Source organism: Lepisosteus platostomus, chromosome 9 (genome assembly GCF_059453375.1).
Source record: "Lepisosteus platostomus isolate fLepPlt1 chromosome 9, fLepPlt1.hap1, whole genome shotgun sequence".
NCBI lineage: Eukaryota > Metazoa > Chordata > Actinopteri > Semionotiformes > Lepisosteidae > Lepisosteus > Lepisosteus platostomus.
Window position 1 is genome coordinate 41600394 of NC_142619.1, and position 25142 is coordinate 41625535.

Genomic DNA, 25142 nt, shown 5'->3' on the forward strand with positions numbered 1-25142 from the left:
CAGCTTTGCATTACTATATTCTATAAAAGTTCAGTGCATAGGAACTTACTGTACAGTAAGACATGTGAAGGAAGCACCTCAGCCCATTACGTCTCAAATGGTAGTCTGTATAAGAACATCACCATCAGATGTTTATCTTTCACCCCATAATAGTATAAGATCCACTACTTGTAATGCCAGTAAGAACATGTACAATCTTCTTGCATCATCATGACTAGTTTTTCTCTTCTGACAATGACACCACAAAATGTGCTTGATCTATTCCAGAAATCACAAACATAGCCCTCCAATTTAACTGTACAATGGATTGGAATCTACAGTATATTGTACGTAACACTGCTTAGATTACAAACCTTTCCAGCAAGGCAGGTCAGGTTCCTTTTTGCCTTGAACACTGCCACTGAACTTCTTTTCTGAAAAAATCTTCACTGGACCGGAAGGTTCTATTCAGTTATTGACTTACATTAAAGCTTGTTTTTCACTATCGAGACCTTAAGCAGGTCAGTGCCTAACACTCTCAAGCCATGTGATGCTGGGCCTGGTCAGTACTGGGATGAGAAACAGCTAAAGAAATTCAAGCTCTTGCAGCAGGTTCACACGGCCGAAACGTTGTGTTCTCTTTCTTCTTTTTTTCAGCATGGAATAAACCTATTACTTGTTCCTTTGCGTCTTGCCATAATGACTGGAACCTCAAATCTGTATGAGATTTTGAAAAAAAAACATGAAACTGTTGTCTAGACTATTTGATCATTAAATACATCATGGTAACGTTTGGAAGACCTGGAGTGTTGATCCCAGTTTCCAAGCTAATTCCACTTTAGGTGTGTCTAATCAAACATCCTTAAATTTTGTTGCTGGCACATAATTGTAGCCATGAGACACCCAGCCCTTCAGTGGAGAAGTGGGTAGCCTACCTATATGTAAGGCACTTTACAATGCTTTGGGATAAGTGTTATAAAAATGCAATATTTACAACAATTAATTAATATTACTCTATTTTCCTAATTGTCCAATGCTCGATTATACAAATGTTTAATAAATCACTTTTTTTTTATTCAAGTTAAAAGTTATCTGGCTTGATAAGATGAACTAAAAAATATCTGAAAATATTTTAGCCCAAGTGATAAATCTGAAAGCAGCAAATAATGGACACATGCATCATCACTACTCATTGGGGCTGATTCCCCTGTATACCTCATTGCAATTAGCTATGAGTGGCCTCTTCAGAAGCTTTTTTCACTAGAGGAGTCAACATGATACATTTCACCAGAGGCAAAAACCTCAGACAGTACTACAGTATGTATTCTAATGTAAAATGGAATAAAAGGAAGTCAGGTGATACAAACTGATGATGTGATTGTACATTGCAAAATTGTCTCAGCAGTCCACATAAAATAATGTGTAATCGTTAGGTAAAACAGACTGGGCATAAAGTGCACTCTTCTCATTATTTCAACATGTTGAGATATCTCACATTAAAGCAATGAAGGTTATGTGTGCCCTGTCGGTTAAAGATACCATTCTCCTGCTCCCTTAACTCAAAACATTATACATTTTATTGTATACATGTGGTTCACCAAGTCACTTTGATTAATTAACCAAATTATAATTAATCTATAAAAACAAACTTTAACAAATCTAGAAATAACCAAAGAATGCAGACATACAAATCATAATTTTTGTACAGCTAGTCAAAAGCTACCAATGCATAAACACTCAACAGATTTTGTCACAAAACAAGTATATTACCGCATCGCATTTCAGAAAGGTACAGTCCATTATTATAAAAAAGAAAAAGACTGTCACCAAATGCCCAAGCCTATTGTAGGTAGTTATAAAATATAAAAGCTGCAATGATGATTCTAATGGAAGCAACTTAACAAATAATACTTTATATTTACTACAAAAAGCCACTCCTTGACAATGTTCACCATTTCTATCATAAGCGCATCATTTCTGCAAAAACTTTAGATTAATATATATAATAAATGAGAATGGAAGAAAGGACAAAAAGCCTTTTTGTGCAACAACTACAACTAGAGTGCAAACAACTACACTCCCTGTGGTCTCACCTCAATTCGTAATGTAATAATTTAGAACAAAGTTGTAACAAGCACTAATTTCCTAAGGTTTGCAATTTACATGTTCAAGTGTTTAGTTTGTTAGGAAACAGGATATATTCACAGTTTCTTCACTTCATTAGATTTAGTTAATTTGTATTCATTTTCAGCCTTTTTAAATTACCATGTGCAGCAGGTGACTGACAGACCAGCAGTGCATAAAGATGGAAAACAATATTTTGTTTCACTAGAGATTGTAACACTTTTACTGAAACTGCAAAATCTTGGTGCAAAACTAAAAAACTAAGCAGTCTACCTTCTTAAAATGTTTTTAAAATGAGGCAGACAAGTCAGCGATTATCACTTTCAGCAGTTTCCAAAAACAGTACAAGAAGTGCATATATTTTTACAGTCCCAATTAATGTGTAAACACTTCTTCAACAATTAAACAATTTCACAGATCTTTAATTATATACTGTATTTCTGCACATGCATTTTATTCCTTCATTGGAAATTCTATTTCTATTCCTATTCAACATTCATTATATCCCCCCTTTTCCTGCAAAGCAACAAAAAAATTGAATAAAGCACTACTGGCCAATCAATTTGTTCATTCTCTCACCTCTTGCACAGAAGCTTGTTGAAAGAGAGGAATAAGAGGATTAGTTCTTGGAATGTCAATGTGAATCTGCGGATAAAGAAAGAAAACAGAAGCACAAGCCAAATTATTATGGGTTGGCACAGCCATTAAAGGAAATCGTTAGTTTCACAAGGCTTCAAGCCAAGGGCCACATACAGCAGTGCCATCTTCTCTTTCTTCCTCTCAAGAGAGAAGGGAAACTGCTGAAAACCATTCAAACAGCACACTTCCTGTTTGTACTGAATTGTGCTAAGGTGTACCAAGGTTTGACCAACATAATCCAACCTGATTATATTGTTCTTGTCATTTACAAGATAATACATCTATTGTGGTCTTGAGAAAGAAGGTCATAAGAATCAGGACAGAAGAACACAAACCAGTTCCAATTAAATTAGTCAGTTTATGACCTGATAAGCTTTTAAGTTTATAAGCTTTTTTACACAAACCCAACCCTCCATCCATTTTTTGTACAATTTGAGATTATTTCAGCCATTGATATATAGTTCTAAGAGTAGATTGCATTCTGGGGGATACTGTTTTTTGAAGTGAGGAAGATCATCTTCAATAAGTTCAATAACTATTGCGTTATTGGAAACTTTTAATTTAGAATTGTATTGAGCAACTCTGTCATTAATAGGCAAAGTCTTGCCTTAGTAAGACAACTATATTGAGCAAATTACAAAGTGCAAAGGTTTGTATGAATGGCACAGAAGGTGAGAACAGGTACAGACAGTTGGTAAAACCTGAAGAGACCTTCACCCAATTCAGCAAACACACAGCGCATATGGACATTGTCTTCAGATTGGTATAATGGGATTGATGGATGAAATAGTGGAAAGAATCAACATGTTTTCAATCCCTTATTTCTTACCTCTGTTACTTTAGGCTGAAGTATTAAACTCTCAGGGCTCATACGAGGAATATCTATGTGAATCTGATGGTTCAGAAAAACAGCAAAAAAAACATACTTGAGAACTGCATTTTGATGTTTTCATGGTATAAGACATAAATTCTACATGTACAGAAGAAAGTTACACACCCACAGGCAAATGTAATAAAATGTAATATCAGTAAATTGTGAATGCTATATTTTAAACCCTATAAAATTTTATAATGTAGTTTAATTACACTCTCGATCCAGCGTACAGCAGCTTTTGCATTCAACCTGCTTTCATTTAAAGACATACTGTAAGAATATGCTTGTGCTCTTGAGCATGTTTCATGATCTTCTGCTAGACCTTGCAGTAACTTGGAAGGAAATCATTCAGGAACGTGAGAAAGAAGGACTTAAAAGCCCTGGAATAAAAGTTAGGAAAGTCAGAGCAAAACACTAAACATCTGACATTAACAGTCAAGGAGATCAAGCAAATCCAAGTTAAAATGAGACTGGGGGCAGAACAGAGCAAAGGGAAAACAGGAGACATACAGAACTGTTTAAAATGAGAAAAGAAAAATATGTCCTATTGCCAATAAAACAATTTGGTCTTAATTCTTGCTTATGAACCTAAAGATATTTTCTCACTGTCAAGCATGATAGTTATTTCCAATACAGTCCTAACAAATATTTCTCATTTAATTCAGACTGGAACATGTCAATGCATATTCATAAATCACACACTATACTGGCGGAAAGTGGCACAGATAAGGAGCAAGTATAAAATGCTTGTGTAATGTTCAGATAAATGCAGAAATTAACACTTCACCTCAAACAAAGCTCTACTCAAGAAAAAAGGGTTAGACACTTCTTTAACAAGAGCTATATAATGCAATCAAACAAAAATATATTACATAAGTAAAACATAAAGAGCTTTTTTATATCAGTATTACGCATATAGTAGGGAAAGTCTACCTTTATGGTTTTACGGGGTTCAGTTCCAACTTTTAAAGACTTTAAATATCTGACGTCTGTCATTAATTAGCTTATTTTCAATAACCAGTGATTTATCTGAAAACATTATAATGTATATATGCTTTGCTTTGGATACAGCATAACTGAAAGTTTTTTTTCAAACTTGTGTATTTTTACGGTTTATTATTAGTACATCTCATCTTTTATATGTAATAACACTATGCTTAGTGTTAATTTAATGAGATGGCATTCATTTGAGCTGTACTTTTGAAGTCTGTAATAAGTCTTTATAGATGGCCTTTCACACTTTTCTTTTCAATCCCAGTCAGCCTCAAGTTAAAAAGGCATGTACATCTACATTGCTATTTTAATCCCAGGATATTATAACACAGGTTGAATGCACCTCTGCATGTACTGTATGCATTGCTGAAAAGTTAAATTGGAAAGCCCGTTTGTTTCACTGAGATCACACTATTGCCAGCTCTAAATGAAGTAAATAAAATTAAATTAAATAAAATGTAGTGACTGCACTAAATGAACCTTCTTTGGGAAAAAAAAAACAATTACTACTATCATTACTACTTCTTCGAATTGCATGAAAACAGTGTTATGAAAGGACCACTTCGGACCCGGTGAACCTGACGTCGAATTTTTCAAAGCAAACGCAAATGCAAGCAATGATAAAATGAGGGGTCAATTAAACTGGAGTCAGCCCAGAAACAATTCAGAAGAACCTAACAGCACAAATGAGAGAAGGCCATTTGGGTAGATTATTTTTGTTTTTCTGTAGCTTTGAATCCAAGGATCTCATCCCACCATTTTCTGAAAGATGACGGGATATCAGCTTCATCATCATCAGTGAGGAGTGTTTCAGGCTGCTACAATACTTTGTGTTAAGAAGTGCATCCTTTTTGCCCAGTATTAAATGGTCTTCAGCTTAGTTTCCATTTGTGTTTTACTGTTATTTCTGAAGAACCACATGTTTATGTTTGTCAGTGCATGTAAGTACCTTGTAACTTTCTCTGATGGAGACTAAAATACTTAGTTCTCTAAGGCTGTAAAAGCAAACAGACTCTATTGAATCCAGATCAGCATTACTGTTTTTTTTTTTTGTGGTCAATCATAATTAATATTCAAAACATATCTAACTATGAAAGTGCACAATTTTAACATTACATATATTAAATAAGTATTCATTTAATACATTATGCACTATTATATCAGGACATCACTTTTGATTAAGCACAAATACAATTTAGGGTCATGGTGGCCTGGAGCCTATCCTGGGAAGCGTTAACTAAATATTATAACATTATTTTGTCCTTTATTTGTTTTGTTGTTTTATTTTATCTCTCTCTTACAGCTCTCCTCTGGATTCCAATCTTCTTTCATTCTAGTTTAAATGTCTTTTTCAATATATTGTTCTGTAGATCCTTGCTTCAAGGCAACTGTTATTCACCTCATTCAGATATAATCCATTGTGTGTGTACAGATCACCTTTGACTAAAGGTTTTCAGTGGCAACATAACCTGAAGCACTCTCCAGCAATGATGTCCTCAACTGTATGTTTTGTTTACAGATTTTTACAGTTGTTCACATCCTCATGGTGCAGACTGGATTCTGTGGCTCTGATGAGATGGGATGCTCCGACTCTCCTTCCAGTGTTGAAATGAACTTTGAGCAATCTTTTGAGAAAATACCACTCACTCTGGACACACAATCATTGACAAAGGCCAAAAGATGTTTCTTTTAGAAGATACTTTCTCCAATGTTTGTTCCTTTGAAGACCATAAACCTTGATCATTTGGTGGCCTAAATTGAATCCCACTCTGTGCCAAATGGTCAAATGAAGGTCCAATGCACATCCACTACCACCAATCAGATATATTAAAAAACTTGGGATTCCTGGGAATTCCATGTAGGGAACAGTAGTTTGCTTATGACCCTTCCTTTGGAATCCATGTGATAAAGATGGCATCTGATCATTTTCATTGACATGTGAGCATGTTTTGTAACCAGTTATCACAATTCAACTTTTCTTCAGAGAATAAGTGCTCCTTCAACTTGATAATGATGTCCAAAATGTGGATGAAAAGTTATTTTTATATTCAAGATAATTAAAAAATCAATGATGAATTATAGAGGAGAAATTTCACAATCACTTCTGTCAACGTCTGGTTGATCAACTTCTCACCTTGAACAAAATTTATCTGTTCTTCAGAAAGGCTTGTTTGTGTCATTGTCACAGATTGAGTCATACTCTGGCCTGGATGTGTGCTCATTACTACCACTTATCATGTGACTGGAACATTCATGGGAACCCTGGAAATGTCTATATATTTATATGTATGCCCCCACAGTTAAATAATAATAAAGACTATAAAGAAATATTTTGAGGCACAGGACAAAAAACTTAAGAAAAATGAAACCACATAGATGATTTCATTATCTTTTTTCATTTGAACCAAAAATGAACGAGTAGTTTCAGATAAAGTACTTATACAGTATTTTATATAGACAATGTGTCTTGTGTCTACATACAGACAGCACATTTATATACACACAAACATACACAACTCTGCCTGAACATAGCATGTCTTATTATGGCACTGGTTCCTATTTGATATCACTGTGTCTGACAGATGCTGCATCTTATTTTTTCCCCTAAAACGTTAATTTCAACAGTAATTTAGACTTCACTTAAATCCCTATCCTGCTGTTTCCTTATCCATTAATTTGCAGCTCAGAATATCTGCGATGTTCTAGGATGTTGTTTTGCAGTTAATAATTTCCAACTTTCATTGACCAGCAATACAATAGTTTTTCCAATCAAAAACTGAATAGGATTGGTATTCATATGTCATACATTGTACTATGTTTGACCAATGTTTAACAAATGAGCGTAGGCCATTTGGACGTCTTGCTCGTTGATCTTATATCTGACATATATGATTATGCACATATTTTTATTTTACTTGTCTTCTTTTCTGCAAGGCAAAGCATATCCTTAATTTTTGTGGGATAGTACTGCAATATGAAAATACTTTAAAGAGTAAATTTACTTTGTTTTTTAGTGGTGTGTACATAAAAGCCCAGAATGTATGGGAAGTGTAGAATGTATTAAAACGTATATTCTCACAAGCAAAGCATTTGAATCTCAAGTGTACGGACAGAGTTGTAAATGTTCATTGTGCGCATATATATTTAAATATATGCATGTATATGTACTGTATATACAACTTAAAAGCAGAGAACAAAAAGTCATTTCCACAATTTATTATACCTTGAGAACAGGTATCAAGTCCCTTTGAAGAGCATATCTACAGTTCCTATGAACTCACAACCTCACACAGCCGTTTTGATAGAGCTTTTCCATTTTTAAAATACCTAAAATAGACCGACAATTATAAATGGCCAGAAAACAGTTATTTGAAGGTTTTTAATACAAAATGTTGCTATTTTAATGAAAATATGAAAAACATCTCAGAGCAGTCAAAGAATATGGCCAAAATAAACCGAAGTACTTGAACTTCAAGTTTGCCTACAATTGGTCTCTTGCTCTCATTGTCAGCTGCCTGCTATACTCATTCTTCTACAAATTCAGGATTAAACACAAAGGGACTTAATACCACCTCTGTTTAAAATTAACAATGACAGTAACAGAAAGAATAACATTTAGATTGATGCCTTACCTGCCTATAAGTATCCTGATGGTGTTCATCGTTTCTAGAGTCATAGTACTGCTCAATGAAACCAAAATATTCTTGTCTTTTTCTCTGCAATGTGCTCTCTCTTCTTTCTGCATTTGCAGGAAGATACCCCTGCAGAAAAAAAGACTATCACACTTTGCAATAGAACCACAGGTTTCTTACATTTGGAATGAAGTGTAACTGACAAATGGTTATTGTTTTAAAACAACTAATGTACTTTTGAACCTTAGTTTACAAACAAAAAGTTACAAAGAAGTCATTCAGCTTGTTATTCTTGTTTGGTTGATAGCAGCTACAGTAAGTGAACCCAGTACGTCATTCTGCCGTTTCTTGAAGGATCCCACTAACAAAGCTTCAAACACACATTTGAGTAGTTAGGTAGACATCTTCCTGGAAGTGCCTCCTATTTTCAGTCCTAAACATACCTAATTAATTCCCACTACTTCATGAATGATAAATAGAATGACTTTGCTGTTATCTGTGAAAGATACTGTATGTTAGAAGGGGCACTGGGAACATATCCAAAATGTTGTCCTCAATCGTCATCATACACAGACAATGCTTAATAAATAGTGGTTTAGGAAAGTATGCTTTCAAATGAATGGTTTTATTCTTAGAAATACATCTCAAGCACAATGAATTTCCACACACACTGTCACCACCATGAAGTTTCTAGAATGGTTTTCTCGCCAGCACGAAGCACGGGAAAACATCTGGTTTACAGGTTGCAAAAAAGCAAGACGACCGACATATTTTGTGCAATTCTTTCCCCATGATTGTCACAGGTTGTGACTTTCCGGATATTAAGGTTCCGGAAATGTTACATTTACCAACGTGAGAAAGTACCCTTTCATTAATATAGCCCTAATATTTAGGGGTACATTTGAATGTTTCCCCCAGATGACCAATTGGAGTTCACCCCCCAAAAAAGAAGGCATTATATCTCAGTAACGAAAGCAGCTCGGAACAGCTCAAACGCAGCATTAACAAATGAGACTGGTCCGGTTCTGCTATGAAGTAGGGGGGCTGAGTGACATCACACTTCCAAAAAAAGGTGTTATATGTCAGGAACGAAAGCAGCTGGGAATTTACTTTCAATGGCACAAACCGGCACAAACATAGCACAAATGAATGAGAATGGTTCGGCTTCCCTACGACGTTGTAGAGAGGCTGAGTGATGTCACAACACTGAAAAAACAAGTTGCTATATCTCGGAAACAAAAGCAGCACAAATGCTACTTTCAATGGCACATACGTAGCACTAACAAATGAGGTACCTTGCATTGTTTGTGCTGTTTGTAGGGGGGACAACTTCACGGAGCTTAACTATCCTTTTTGATAATTCAATCATCATTCTCTGCCCAAATACTCCTTATGTACCATAGTATATTTACTTGGAAACCAATGCCCTTCTTATTGAGAAAGGGACACTTTCACCAGCAATTACAAAGGCAATTACACCATCATGTGCAGGTGACAGCCATCCTACTGCATTGCATTTGACATACACTGACTGTATATTTCTATGATAGAAAAACAGGATCTAGAAAAACAGGTCTACAATGTGCTGTTATTAAACAAACTGGACTGTTCAGTGTTTGAGTAATGGAAAAATTCTCAATATTCTATTACAGTCTCTACGTGAATTGATATGTCTTGCAGGAAACTGCAGTACTGTGGACATCTAGTGGTTTTAGGTTCAAAGAAGGTAGAGCAAGAGAGATGAGCAAGGATGAAGAATTGCGTCAGTTACTTAGAAACAAGTAGTAAGTCTCTAGAGTATACATGATGAAACAGGATTCATCACAGTAGCTACTGTGGCTTTTCCACATCAGGAAACATGGCCTGCAATAATAACATCATCACATTTGTGTAATCATTGTTATTTATAAAATATAAAGTAATTTTGTTATGGCACGTTTTATAACCACTTAAATTTTGGATCTGATCAGTTAAGTTTGCGTCAAATATGTTCAAATAATACCATTTTTAATGCAAAGAGATTTAGAGGATTGGTTTCTCATATACTACTCTATTATAGTAAGTTTTTCTATTATTGCAGATTTTACATTTTAAGATGGACAATGTCCTTATTTACTTTGTTTTATGCCAATATTGAGTAGTGAATATGCTGCACTCAGCAACTGGAGTCAAAGGTTATGAAAAAAGACTCAGAGGCAAAATGTAAGGTATTTGTACTATATAACCTCGGACAGGGACTGCATGTGTCAGAAAACAGGCAAGTTATCAATACATGTCATGTATTATCAATTTAAGTAGATAGATTTTTCATAAAAAGTACACAATGCTTAGAAAATTCCTATCACATAATTCCATTTCTTAAGGTATCAAATCTAGGGTTATAAATATATTCTAAAGCAATGCTGAAGGGACTTCAGTAGCCCTGTGCAAATGTATTTATCAAAGGTTTTGGTTTTCATTTACCACAAATTGCTTCAGTTAACAAAATCACCAACAATTAACAAAGTACATTGTTTTCATATGTAGACAGGTTATAGGATATCAAAATATTACACAAATAATTACAATAATAAAAACTCAGTTCTTGTAAATGTCTCCTGTGTTACCTACCACAGCAACATTTGGTGTTCTGGGTAAACATTTACCTTTTCATCACATTATCATTTTAATAGGGAAGAGAATGGTTTGGTCTGATATTAAACACGCATTGTATTCCAGTAGAATTACATTATGCAGAAACTAAAAAAAAAATAATTGCCCCAATAACAAAAAGAAAAATTGTTCTGGTGGAGATTAGCACTGGTGCTTAATGTGTGTAATGAGATAAGTATTTCTGGTATTGTGTTGAAGAGATCCCCCGCTGCTTAAATCCCCTTAAAATTCACATCTTGCATGGAAGAGAACACTTGCATAAATAAAGGATTTGGTTTGTAAAAATATCATTTTGTTTTTTATGATACTGACTTCTTTATCTTTTACACAACTAAATCCCCACATTACATATTTCTACATATATTCTGTTATGATGAGTTCCTTTTGCATTACACAAAAGATAAAAAAATACTATTTGTTTTCAGTAGCAACTGAACTAGTTTTTTTATTACACCATAAATCAACACTCACAATATCCTTCATTACCTTATAGTATTACTTTAATATTATCCAATAGTATAGCAAAGATGTGCTAAAGAATGTCCATTTTTCTGCAAGTGCTTTAGGTTTACTTTTCCATATACGAATACACAAGAAGTCAAGTTAAGCCAATGCTCTAAAAAGGCATCCAAGCACTCACAAAAACATCAATATCAACTCAGTACTTTAATCGCCACCAGAAATATCAATCGGCTCAACACCTACTCAACCAGCTTACACTTTCTCACTGATTAGACAAGAAACACAGGAGGCTGCTGGCAGGGTCTGCCAAGTCAGGCAAACAGGTGAATTGCTGGCACAAGCTCTTTGTCCTCAAGGGAGTTAAGACTGGCAGACAGACAGTATCCACCTGTGAACTGATCTAAATCATCTTGTAGGTGAGATTTACAACTGATTGTTTGTTATGCAGGTTTATTCAAAAAGTTTTGTTGTCGTTCCCCCAGTGGCTAACGATTCATGTTTTTTTCCAGTGAAATTAACAATCCTACAAGATTTCATTTCATATCCATAAGAACCCCATATCAACCTCTTTGCAGTAACCAATGTTTACATTCATTCATATACTCAAAGTTTTTCAAAGAAAAAGATTTTTTACAGATGCAATTCATTACTCTGTCTTTAAATTGTTTTCCCCAGTATCTAGAAGATTAGAACTATGCATTTAGAGAAACGTTTAATTTATAAGAACTAAATTTATTTTTGCAGCGTGTAATCTTTCTGAATTTTCTATTACTGTTTCTAATATAACCAGTGAATACCATGAGAATCAGTAAATGCTTAGCCTACATATTGTAAGATTATAAAAATACATGACCTCCTCAGCTTTTAAGATCACTTTTGCTAAAATGCAAAGAAACTCTGCTGACTAACTCTAAAACACCATTCTGACAGTTGTGAAGACAGCTCTCTACCACAGTGATTACTGAAGAGAGTGGTTTAATTAAAGGTAGCTCTGCGTTTCTTTTTTTGTACTATTAAACACACTTTACTCGAGATGCCATTTTGCTTCCATATGCCAACAAAATTAAGCCAGACAACTTAATGCCAGTATTCTCTTTGGCTACAAAGCACACAAAGGTAATTTAGCTCTGACTGCTTTCTATACGTACATTGCCCCAGGTTTAAAAAAAAAAAGTGATTCAAGTATTTTGTATTATTTGAATATATTATATATCAGATTTTAAACAGTTTTATTTTTTATTAGTTGCATGGCTGAATTTCAAGAAATGGATAACTTTCAAGTCATAATGAACTGAGATTGGATCAGTAAAGGACTTGAAATCAATACTTAAAGTAAATTCCTGTTCTACATCATACATAATTAGAATGCCTACATATGCACACTTCACTGTACTAATATACATGTTTATTTTACATCTTTCCCTAAAATAAAATCCTATAAATATATAAACAAATATTCTTTATTTTATTTCACTTGATGTTTGTTTAGATCTTTTCACAAAACATGTGTTATGTTAAGTAATATAAGCAGATAATGCTATATTCATTTCCTATTATTTTCATTTAGCATTACTACATCTACTATTTGATTTGATTAAGGTCCGTGAAGTGAATCAAGTTCTTAAATTTGTAACATTTGTAGAACTTTTTAATTGTGCTCTGAAAATCCTTAGCAGATGTCTGTACCATAAAAAGAAAGTCTCATGATAAAATAATTGATTACAGGAAAATTTACTGCCGCAGAAGTCCATTAATCACCAAACCTACAACCCATGTGTGCCCATTTTTTATTCTTTTTTGTAGACAGTTTCTACAACAAGATGTATGTTAGCAATGCCATCCCCTTTAAACCAGAAATAAGTGCTATTAGCATATGTCAGTGTAATTAAGCTTAATTGATAATGTACTTTGTAGGTTTTAGATATTGGTCGATGAATGTGCATAACAAGAAGATGATCATATTTTGATGAATGATATAGCAGACCAAAGTAAAATTCCACAAAAGTTGTAATAAAACATTGACAGAAAAGAATAGTTATTAGTTGGGTTCCCTATTTTTCAGGCTAGCTGGCAACCATTCTAAATCCAGCTGATGTCTGCTATGCAGATATAACATAAAGCAATCAATACACAGGTTTATAGAAAATGAATGCAGACATACTAGAATGAAACATAATATTGACCTCCAAACTTACAAATTAATTTAATTGCAAATTCAGCACAGTCAATATATCATCGGGCTTTTCATAAAATACATTTAACTTAGATCATATTTTTAAAATTGTGAAACAGACGAGTAAAGAAGACAGATTGTAGGATTGTAATGTAAAAAAGACGTCGTATTTTTGGAAGGACTTTATCTGTTATACTGAGCACCAAAATAACTTATCACTATATGCATGTTTAAAAAAATAAAAGTATGAAGATTTATTAAATATATTTACTGTATTAACTGTTTTTGGCTGGACTTTGATTTTTCGATCAGTCATGACTGGCCATGATAAACTAAAGTGACTATTGGTATTGTATTAGCACAAAATCGCCACATTAGTGAGAGAGCTGATTTAGCACAGGTAATTTAATGTGTTGAATGTAAAAAGAGATGAAAAGAAAGAAAAACACAAAAAGGAACCAATATGCCTTGTTTTTTAACAGGATAACACCTTAGAACTAGGAATGCAGCCAAGTCCTCTTTAGTGAGGTTTTAGGACACCTTGGTACCATAGGAGTCGGTCAGCATAGTGTAGACATGCAGAGGTTCTTACCAGGATGGAATGGCCTGGTAATGCCTGGTTACTACAGAACTCATTATATAACTGAGAGCAACCTGCATCCATTGCATTACATTGATTAAGTCCTTTCATGTGGGCTCATTCTGACATTTTAGCATTTCTTCTGAACAACATGTGCAATCATTCTGCATGTACAGTATAATCGATGGCTTTCTGAGGAGATGAGAATAAGACAGTTAAGCTGGATGCCCTAATTTCCAGACATGAGCCCCACTGAATGTTTACGGATGGGTTCTGATGATGTGAGGCATCACTATTTCAGAATCCAGTGAACAGGCACTTGCTTGTTCTTGTCCAGAATCTGTAAAAGGAATGGAACAGAATTCCACAAGACCCCTTTTGCAACATGATGAAAAGTAAGTCGTGCAGATGAATGGCTTATACTGTTTCCAATAGCTGCCATGTCCTTTAATCATTGGATTTCAGATTGTTCATGACAAATTTTAACCATTTTACCTGTCAGGTCTGTTTAATTGGGAACACAATGGCACAGCAGTAAGCACTGCTGTTTCTCAGCGCTAGGGCCCTGGGTTTAATTCTTGGGGTGCTACTTCATGGAAGCCGTACGCATTCCCCGTACGTGTTCACCTTGGTTTCCTCTGGGTGCTGCAGTTTCCTCTCACAATCTAAAAACATACTGGTAGGTTGTTTGGCTTCTTGAAAACTGGCCCTGGTGTGTGTGTTTGTGTCTGTATGCACCCTGCAATGGACTGGGTGCTTCCTGCCTTGTGGCCGTTGCTTGCTGGGATAGACACCAGCTCTCCCACGAGCATGTGCTGCAGTGGTTCTTAACCTGCGGCCCACCACACACGAAAGTGTGGCCGGCAACGTCCGACCCCTTTTTTATAAATTACATTTGTTTGCAGTCAGTTCCTTCGATAAAAAAAATTATAAAAAATTAAAAACAGGTAAGCCTCGCAGCCCCGCTAAGAGAGTGTTCTAGACACATAAAACAGTTTCTGAACATATTCGCTGGCGATCAGATTAATTTTCATTAACCTTTAATTTCATTAAAGTGCTGCACGTAGGCAATAACGCGCCTTACTAGAAGACACTTTCATATTGCCTCACCAACATACGTCTGAGTGCAAAGAACAGCCCGCTCACAGCAGGGTTGCCTAGCCTAGTAGCCTGCTAGTTCATATAAAAAAAGAAAGAAAAATGGCTAAGTTTGTTGTAAGGGGTGAAAAACGACATGGGTCAGAGGAAGAAAATGTCAATGGAACAAATACAAAGAAACGTGCAAACAGCAAAAAGTGTCGGAGCCAGCGATGAGAGTAGTAGAGTACTGGCAAAATGGAGGAGCAAACTGGGCATGACTCATAGAGATGGGCAGCCTTTCTGTTTGCTTTGTAATACAATTATTGACGCTAGCAAAACGCAATGTAAAAAAAGACCTTTTGAAACTACTCACAAGAATTTTGACAAGCAATACCCACGTGATTCAAGTGACAGGTCTCTCAAGATACATAATCTCAGAAAAACTGCTATGGCCGAGCAGAAAATAATGCGAGCTCCTTTAAAAGTGTCCCAGGCGGTGACGCTAGCCATGTTCAAAATTTCATGGCTACTCGCTAAACCCGGCAAACCATTCAGTGATGGTGAACTAGTAAAGAACTGTTTTATCACAATGTCTCTTTGAGGACTTGAGCAACAAGAGCGAGATAATATGCAGGATCAAAAAGTTTACAGCTAAGCAATGACACAGTTACGCGACGAATTGCAGAAATATCTGAAAACTTGACAGCACAGTAAAGGCTAAAGTAGCCGCTGCTTCTGCTCTGAGTGTAGCTGCAGACAAATCTATGGATATTAGGGATGTGGCTCAGCGTTGCATTTGGGTCAGATGTGTGATTTCGGAAATGTTTGAAATTATTGAAGATTTACGGTCATTAATGACCACAAAGATGGGTTTGGGTTCAACAACCAATAGAAAAGTCCTTTGCTTCAGTCTAAGTAATGTTTAAAATCTCAAACAAGGCAAAGCTTTTTATCAACTCCTTCTCCCAGCTGTTGCAGACAGTGAGGCAATTTGTCAAATATACACACCATCAATATTAGCTAAATGGGAAACTTTGGTTAATTGCCTGTGTAGAGTTGTCCTTCACCACATACTTTGTAGCAGTTTTACTGGACTAAGCAGACAAAGCAGAGATGATGCTAGCTAATACTTGTAAAACAAAATATCGAAAAGATTTCTTTTGTTCCTGAATGTGACAAAAAATGCAAAAAAAAATTATATTCATATAAGGGTACACAGTAAATAATTCATGATTCAAAATTCAATTCCTTTTGAAATTCCATGCACAGGTTAAAAAGTATAACTAAATCTGTTTGAAGGCAATTTAATATACAAGAACAATCACAATCGTAATAATTTCCTATGAATGCACTATACTTTTAGACTGCAATTACAAGATTCCTAATCTTCAATAATATATGTTAAAGGGTAATATGTTTCCTTTAAAAAAAAAAATCAAGAAATATGTTCTCTTGAATTTCACAAGATGTGCAAAACTGAACCATTTTCTAAATTTAATATATAGAGGAAAAATCACAATTATTTTTAAACAAAAAAAATCACAATATTATTTTGTTAAATGAGATAGCTGTCTGGTGAATTGTTTTATATACACATAATGCAATATATTATAGCATTAAATTGTCTTATTTGGCATGTATCTGTGCTGTTTCAATATTTTGTTAACTGTAATTATCATCTGTATCTTTTGTTGCTCGTATTGCTGTAAATGCATCTGTCTATATATATACACTATTAAATATTTGGTGAGGAACTGCAAGAAAGTAGGGAATATGAGTTCTCACAAACATGGCTACAAGCAGGATCTTCAAAAGAGTATAAATTAAGGAGCCTCCTTAAGTAAACAAAATAACTATATTTTAAGAATTGTACATCAATATCTGATGAGGTGCACTGCACCTTCACAAGTTTCAAAGAGCTTACCACAATGTTTTTTACGGTGCAGATCAAGTTCAATTCACACAATTTTATTAAAGGATAAATCTCAACTGAAGAACAATAAGTAATTATTTTTAAAAAATCAAATTATGTGCATTGCACCATACTTTCAGAGTGAGCACTTTTTTAGTGAGCATTTATCAGTCCTGAGGTTTGGTCTAACAAGAACCTCCAAGCTTGTATTTCAAAGCCTCTACAGAAACAAGCTGTGACTGTGAGAAAAAGGTCATGTTTCTTTCATGTCACCAAAGACTTTGTTATCACTTGCCTTCTCAGCTGGTTGAAAAATAAAAAATCTATTCCTGTATCATCTCAGGTTCCTGCCAAGACATTTATTTGCAGTTTTACATTTGTTATAATTTGGAAGTGTTATTATAAAAAACATTTTAATTAGTTTTGCCATTTTTGTGCACATTATGCACAATTGCAGATTCGACAACTCTTCTTTTCCAACTATAAAGTTGGAATGTAGAGTTAGATTATTTGCAAATTAATGCAATTAATAAAGACTAGGTAATATATCAAGAAAGGGTGCTTTGGAGGAAGACGGCATCAATATACGTCACGAAAAGTTATGAAATTTACCTCACAGCTGATTGAGAGCTACTTTAAGGATGTAAGAGCCCATCAGAAAGAGGGAAATGGAAAACAGGATTTTTTGCTTCCCAACAAATTTTGATCTGTATGGCATATACCGTATATCATCAAATTCTAGTAGAAAAGATAATGATTATGGCATTATCTATACAGAATTTTAAGAGTCTGAGGTTAGGGTCTTGAGAATTGAAATGTAAAAGCCAACCAAGCAGGGTTCTCAGGCTAAGCCCCCTAAGCAGTGTAAATCTCTAAATCCAAAATAGTGTCTCTTTACATCTCACTAATAGATGCTGAACTATGGTGAACCAGCAATCTTAGTTTTTTTTTTGGTTTCTTAAAGCGAGCAGTTTAGAGAATCAATTTTTCAGGGTAAATTAAATCTTTATTTTCTATAAGGAACTGACAGGCAAAAATGATTTCTACTTAGGGGACTTTAAAACTATGATACTGGTGTGGATTTGTGTAGTCAGCAGGTTGGTGAAATTGATTGAGCATTACAATAGCTGTTTTGCTGCTGAAAAACACTGATACAGCAGCATCCTTTATCTAAGTAAGCTGGCAAGTATCTTTCTTGTATAGGGGTGAGTTTTAGTGCCTTAAAATTGTGCCTCAGAACGTTTAATGTAAACCATCCTTACCTTATATATAAAAGTAAAGCCGCAATGTCCAAACAATGATAGACAAGGGAGCAGTAAGCAAATGAAGGTCAGACAGGTGTATCAAACTTTCAAGTCTTAACTTCAGGAACAGTTCCTTAAGCTGACAGCTCTAAAATAAATTAAAGCTCTCCTCTGGCTCCTTCTTTCATTAAGGTCTGACATTTCTATTTATCAGAGCATGATCTCACTATGATACAGACCCCTGGGCTCTGCAAAGGCTGACACTGGAGACCCGCCTGTCTTCCTACGTTGTGGCTCCCCAGCATCGACTCACAAGGTGCCTCTTAATTGCTACATCTAACTTCACAGCTGTACTAACACAAACTGTAATTTATCAGATAACATTACTGGAAATTCATCATTCAAATGATGCAGACAGGAAACCTTCAAAAGCGCCACATATGGTGCACTATTTATCAGACATGCTTGAGATATTCTGAAATGTCCATGGTACAAAACTAAGCTCTTTTTCAAAAGGTAGGTGACCTGAACTAATGTTCTAATCTTAAACTTCAAAACTGAGCAAACTTAAAATACACTTTAAAAAGAAAAAATAAACTGTAAAATGAAAAACTGCAGACGTTACATGTGAAATTCATTTTAACAGCAATCAACTGTAAAATTCTTTCTAAAGAAACTGCCTCTCCATTAACTACATTAAAAATTCACAAGCATAAGAATAATTATTTTTGTCTTAAATTTACCATGCAGCACCTTAAGAGGTATATGAGCTAAAAGGTCAAATTTGTTTTTATTGTGTTTCCAGAAAAATCACTTATAAACTTTGAGACTGCATGAGTTTTGCACTTCCAAAAGGGTTAAATAGCATCCCCTCATACATAACCGTCCAGATCTATTCATACCCACAATGGAACAAAATGGGAACAAAAAACATCATACAGCAAAGTGAGTTAAAGATTGGAGAATGTGTCTCTCAATAATGTTATAATGTAACCATAACCACATTACACAGAGCTTTTATTTTATATTCATATGCGTCAGTTTATCAAATCCGGTTAAATTTAAATTTGCACCACACATAGTCATACTTGTCACAAATCACTGAATTTTCAGAAAATAAGAGGATTTGTTCTTCTTCAAATAAAATTTGACAAAAACACATCTGCAATTACATTCTGGTCTTGGGAACGTGCATATACAGATGGGAACAGAACTGCATAGAGGCTTCCAAAAGGTTTCCATAGAAGCTTCCTGTTTACCGAAGATATAAATGTAAGTAATACACGGAAGACATTCAGTAGTAGCAGCATCATCATAGTGAAGGTCACAGACGTCTCTGAAGACTACAGGCAAATTGTCATTGAACTCTACAAGCTGGAGGATGGCTATGAAAGAATTCACAGAAAAAAGAACTGAATCTACCACTTTATACTATAGTGTCCATTTTAAAAGCCAATGACATAGTGGCAACTTGCTGGGAATGGTGATATTACCACAAGCTGTAGAACAAGTGCTTTGAGAGGCACCTCCAAAAGTTATAAATCCAAAAGGAGCACCTGGAGATCACCATCACACAGCGGCACTTTGGGATAATTCCACCTATCCCTTTTTTGGACTGTCATTCAATTCAAGGTTGAGGGGGAGCCAAAGTTCAGTAAGTAATGGTTCAAGGCTGACAGAGATGCAGACGAACATACACACCATGGCCAATTTTTCCAGAAGCCAACATACCTACAAGTATGTTTTCGAATTGTGGGAGGAAACCAGAACACCCGGAGGAAACTCACACAAACATGGGGGGAACATACAAACTCCACAGAGGTAATAGCCCAGGTCTGCAATTGAACCCAGTTTTGCGAAGCACCAATGACAACCACTGTGCCCCACACTTCAGGATACAAAGAGCTGGAAACTGTCATTCAAAGTCGCCTGCATTAATGTAGTTTGTACATCTGTGTTACAAAGAAAGAAGTCTTTCTAAGGGTCTGAATGTCAATCAAAACAACGTCTTATGGTCAGATGAAATGAAAGTTGAACGAATTGGGAATGAGAATGGTTTTCCACAAAAAATATGAAACTCGTGTTGAGAAAACGTGAGAAATGCCTTTTGCTTTTGCCTTTGCAGGTCCTGGAGCTCTTGTCAAGATAAGGGAAATCATGAACTCCAGTACAAACCAGGATATTTTGACCTGACTCTATCTGCCAGGAAGTTCAAGTTTAGTCAGAAATGGACATTCCAACATGCCAAGGATCTACAGCATACATCCGAATTAACAATGGACTGGTTAGCTGCACACAAAATAAATGTTCACAAATGACCATCTCAATCTCCAGACCTCAACCTAATAGAACATTTGTGATTCAAACTCAAGATGTCAGTTCAATAAAGGAATCCAAAAAGTATAAAGGTGCTATTAAGATTACTATATAACATTTTCAGATATTTTAAGCAAGATACATTTTTTTCTGATTTTGATGTTTATTGCTCCTACTTCATTGGCTTATAAATATATGTGGGGGGCACTATACATCCAAAGAACCTTGGGATTCTTTGGGATGAGAAGTGCTGTACAAATGGAAGCTATTTATATTGCTTAATACATTTTGAATTGCTTCATGGCAATAAATGTAGACAGCAAACATGTTTTACTTAATGTCATACTGTACATACATTATATACTGTATGTACAATACATTAACCAGTCAAGATTTCTGAGTTTCCCTGTGTTTTTCATCCAAACCATACTTAACTCTGTATATGCTTATAATGACTTGAATGACATACAATGATCTGAATGTGCACTCTGAATGTGTTCTTTTTTTTTTTTAAACATGTAAATATTATGATAAAAAGGAACAATACAGAAAGGACATCTCTATGATAGATCAAACATAATTCACAAAAAAATGAAAAAATAACATCCTTGCCTTAATGTAAGACATGGTTTTCAGTTGTCAACAGCTATATAAAAAAAACACAGAAGTTCATGCCCAAATGGGTACCCTTATAAATTCCTTGTACCTTTATCTTCAACACCACTTTCCATCTGGCTACTTTCACCCAAACAAACAAATTAAGTGTGTATTAAACCCAAAAGAAATGTTTTAGAACAAAAAAAGCCTTCTGGGACATTATCTACGACAAAGTGAACTCAATTCATTCAGACCTAAATGAGACAGAAATGATTTACAGCCATTCCTATCTGTGCCAGAGCCTAATCTAGCAGTGGATACCCTGAAAGACCCTACATTTTACCTCTTATGCTCATTCCTCTTGGCATAATTATTCATCATATAAGTTAATGCTTTATCCAATTACCCTAAATGAATTCAGGAGCAGTACCAAGACAAAATAAGAAGTGTTCTAATTAAATACTCAAAACTACTTTTGTAGTAGTAGTTGTATCATACTTTCTTAACTCATCAATAGCTATCCATCATAAAGATAAATGTTTTTTTACACATACATAAATCTAGGTACCTTCATAATGTGAGCATAAATCAATTTTTAAGAAACTATGAGGTGAAAACAAAAGACAGAAAACAAACAATAGTCAATATAAAGTTTATATAATTTATATAATTATAATTAATAGTTAATACAGTTAAAAGTAATATGAGGGTCCTACCAGAAAACGAGAGCAAAATTATTTTTGTAAGCTATATCTTCTCTAGTAAATAGGGAACAGTTCACCTCAGAGCTCAGAAATCATAAGATAAAATCATCAAGATAAAAGTTTTCATTATTTCTAGAGAAGGTTTAATCTCTTCTATATTCCCATAGAGGTGTTTTAAAATGCATGAATGTGTATACTTTTTGTCTTCTATAAAAGACTGCTTAACTCTTGTCCAGTGGTTTTTCACTTAACCTAATTAATAAAATCTGCAAATTCCCACAGAATTATTCTAGCCATCCAAATTCCCAATGCAATACCAAATTTCATCACTAGGAATTTAACCAGCTGAGCTGTAGATACATTAAAGCTAATTAGCAAGAAAGTATTTTACCATCAGAAAACAGCCTTGTTCTGTAATAAACACTCAATATTCCCTGTTGATTTAGATCTGAAAGACGAAAGAAAACTGTCTCGGCTACAGTCTTTGAAATACACTGCAGTGCCAAACTGCTGTTGTATGCAAAGCTCTGAACAGTAAATTGAGGTTAAATGCATAAGGAATCACTGATCCACAGGCTTTTTGAATTCTCTAGAGGAAACGCTATTTAGAATGATTTAGTCCCAATTAAGTGCACAACTTTTTTTTCATCCCAAGACAGACACCACAGCATATTTAAGCACTGGAACAAAAAAAACTAAGACATTTCTGCTGTTCCTTTTGTTAGCACCACTAATCACTGCCGGGAAGGAGTAAATGAAACTGCTCAAGGTTTTTTTTTTGTTGAACCAGTAAGGCTGTAGGTAAACAACTGTAGGTAAACAGTTCTATTTTTTGTATGTCTATGGAATCTACATAGAATCTTGGCACAAAGATTTCAAGGTTTCACCAACATTCAGGCATTGGTATCCAAACATTGTCAGAAGTGACAATAAATCATACGCATTACTCTATGCACTAGGTTTTCTTCAATGCTAGAACTGATTAATTTCAACTAAATTACAGAATTGTAATGATCCTCTGCTAATGTATTCCTATACAAAACAACACAAGATATTCAAGGGAAATACATCTCTAAACCACTACACAAGAGTAGGGAAGGTGAAAAACCAGAATGTTGGTAATACAACAACTTATTGTGCACTGCAACAGTACTTCTTCTGTAGTACACAAGAATTGAAAGTGCTTAATAAAAAAGGTTCAGTGAACCCACAACAGGATTGTAATAGAAATCCCCTCCGGGAAACAAAAAAGCCATTTTTGAGTGGGCTCACCAAAGGAACATCAGGAAAGACAAATGCTGATAACCAGCACAAAAATTTTAATGACTCCTACAACACAGTGTTTAGCTGCCATGTTACAGCACTGAATAAGAATTTCATGTCCAAAAGAAACTGCATACCCTCCTTGTAAATCAGAAATATGCTGAATAGACTAATTCTGTTTGTGGGGGGCATTATCATTACAAAATTTTGCTCATAATTAAATATTGTTAAAAAAAAGTAGTTAATAAAAAATAGGTCTAAATATTCTGAATACAAAACTGTTTTCATGAAGTCTCCCATCGCAGTCCTTCCATCTATTACTGACCTTTTGAAAATCAAGAAAAATTAAGCTAAATGCTGATTAGCAAATCAGTTGAAATGTTTGCATTTACACCCTTAAGTACAGAATCTTCAGTGGTTACTTAAAGATGTTTTACTATTTCACTAAGCTCTTTGAGAAGTCACCTTTAAAGGTGCTATATAAAATAAAGTTTATTATATTATTATTTCAGATAGTCCAATTTGTTTGCAATGCCATGATTGCTAAAAGAATTCCTTATAAATCACTTTACAGGTAAAAAAAAACCATTACAAATTAGGTAGTTATCCAATACTATAAATTATGGGGATTAATATATTTAATACTAAAAATACAATTTTAAACAAACAAAAATTAAAACAATTGAAACCACACATTTTAAACCCACTATTTTTTTCCTGTTCCAAATATCTTTTATACCTTTAAATAAATACAAAAAAATAGGCTACAACACACACAAATGCAAAAAAAAAGTGTTCAAATTTTATCCACAGGTAATATGCCAAACAGAGAGATATCCTACCTTCTAACAAATGATACAGTGTATTTACTGCACACTGCTGTAAAGTGTACAACTTTTAAACGTGCAGTACAATAAATCTATGAAAGAAGGGAATTTGTACTGTAGTATCGATTGAAGCTATGCGACCAGGAAAGAAAGTGCTTGGTTTAGACGATCATGAACAAGTGAGTTTGAATGCTGAATGCTTGACAATTAGTAGAGTGTGAACTGCAGATCTCATTTTACTTAACAGGAAATACACAGAGGTGGATATATGTTTTCCTAATTACTGAACGGTATGTGAAATGTCTCCAAAGCTTTGTCATGCTTTTAAATACAAATACAAATGAATGTAATTTGGACATGTGAAATAGAAAATCATTCAAGAGCATTTCCACCAAAGTCTACTACTAAATCGTTTACAAAAATGTCTAGTCACTTACGGAAAGTAGTTTCCATGTTATTGGGCGAACTTGTCTTGGAATCCCAGACCAGCTTAATTTCCTAAGTTCATCTGAAAAAAAGAAAAGGGCAATTAATTACATAATAAAATTGTTCAAAAAAACTCACTATTGACATACTGAAACATAGTTGTAAAAAACAGCTTACTACCTTCTCCAATTAAGCTTGGCATTGTGCCCTGCAGCTAGACGGTCTCTAAATAGTATCACTGGTGGTCCTAACCTCTATCATTATAAATTTCATAATAGTATTGCCTTTCATCTGTATTTTTAAAAGTGAACAAAAATAATCTTCACTTAGAAATGCACTATTACCCTTGATTCTATAAGAATGCTCACTTATATGATACAGTATAAAACATAATTAAATATGTACTAATATTTTCTTTTTTAGAAAGATGAACTAAACTCTAACCTAACCATCCATGCAGAGTGCCGAACCTGTGTATGATATTCAATCTTAAAAACGTATTTTCAATTTTTGCTTATGCTATATTACAGTAAGTCTGAAAAAGCATATATTAAGTACATTTCTGTAGAAAGATAACTTTTTGGTGTTAATATAATAGGATCGCAACATTCTAAACATCTATTCAGCACAAATATCCCCACGGTTTATAATAACCCACCCCTTAT

The 25142-nt window shown here is 34.6% G+C and overlaps 1 protein-coding gene across 6 annotated transcripts in view; it reads right to left on the bottom strand.

Moving 5' to 3' along the window:
* The window catches only part of tbc1d22a (TBC1 domain family, member 22a), a 217078-nt gene that overhangs the window by 148933 nt on the left and 43003 nt on the right, over positions 1-25142 (bottom strand). For 2 of the 6 annotated variants that reach the window (XM_088645037.1, XM_088645043.1), the window contains exons 5-8: positions 24489-24559; positions 8242-8370; positions 3572-3634; positions 2683-2748 (exon numbers count right to left, since the gene is read on the bottom strand). In XM_088645037.1, coding sequence (XP_088501163.1) covers positions 2683-2748; positions 3572-3634; positions 8242-8370; positions 24489-24559 — 329 coding nt within the window. The remainder of the gene's footprint in view (positions 1-2682; positions 2749-3571; positions 3635-8241; positions 8371-24488; positions 24560-25142) is intronic. The other 4 variants (XM_088645038.1, XM_088645039.1, XM_088645041.1 and 1 more) reach the window with 4 other exon arrangements.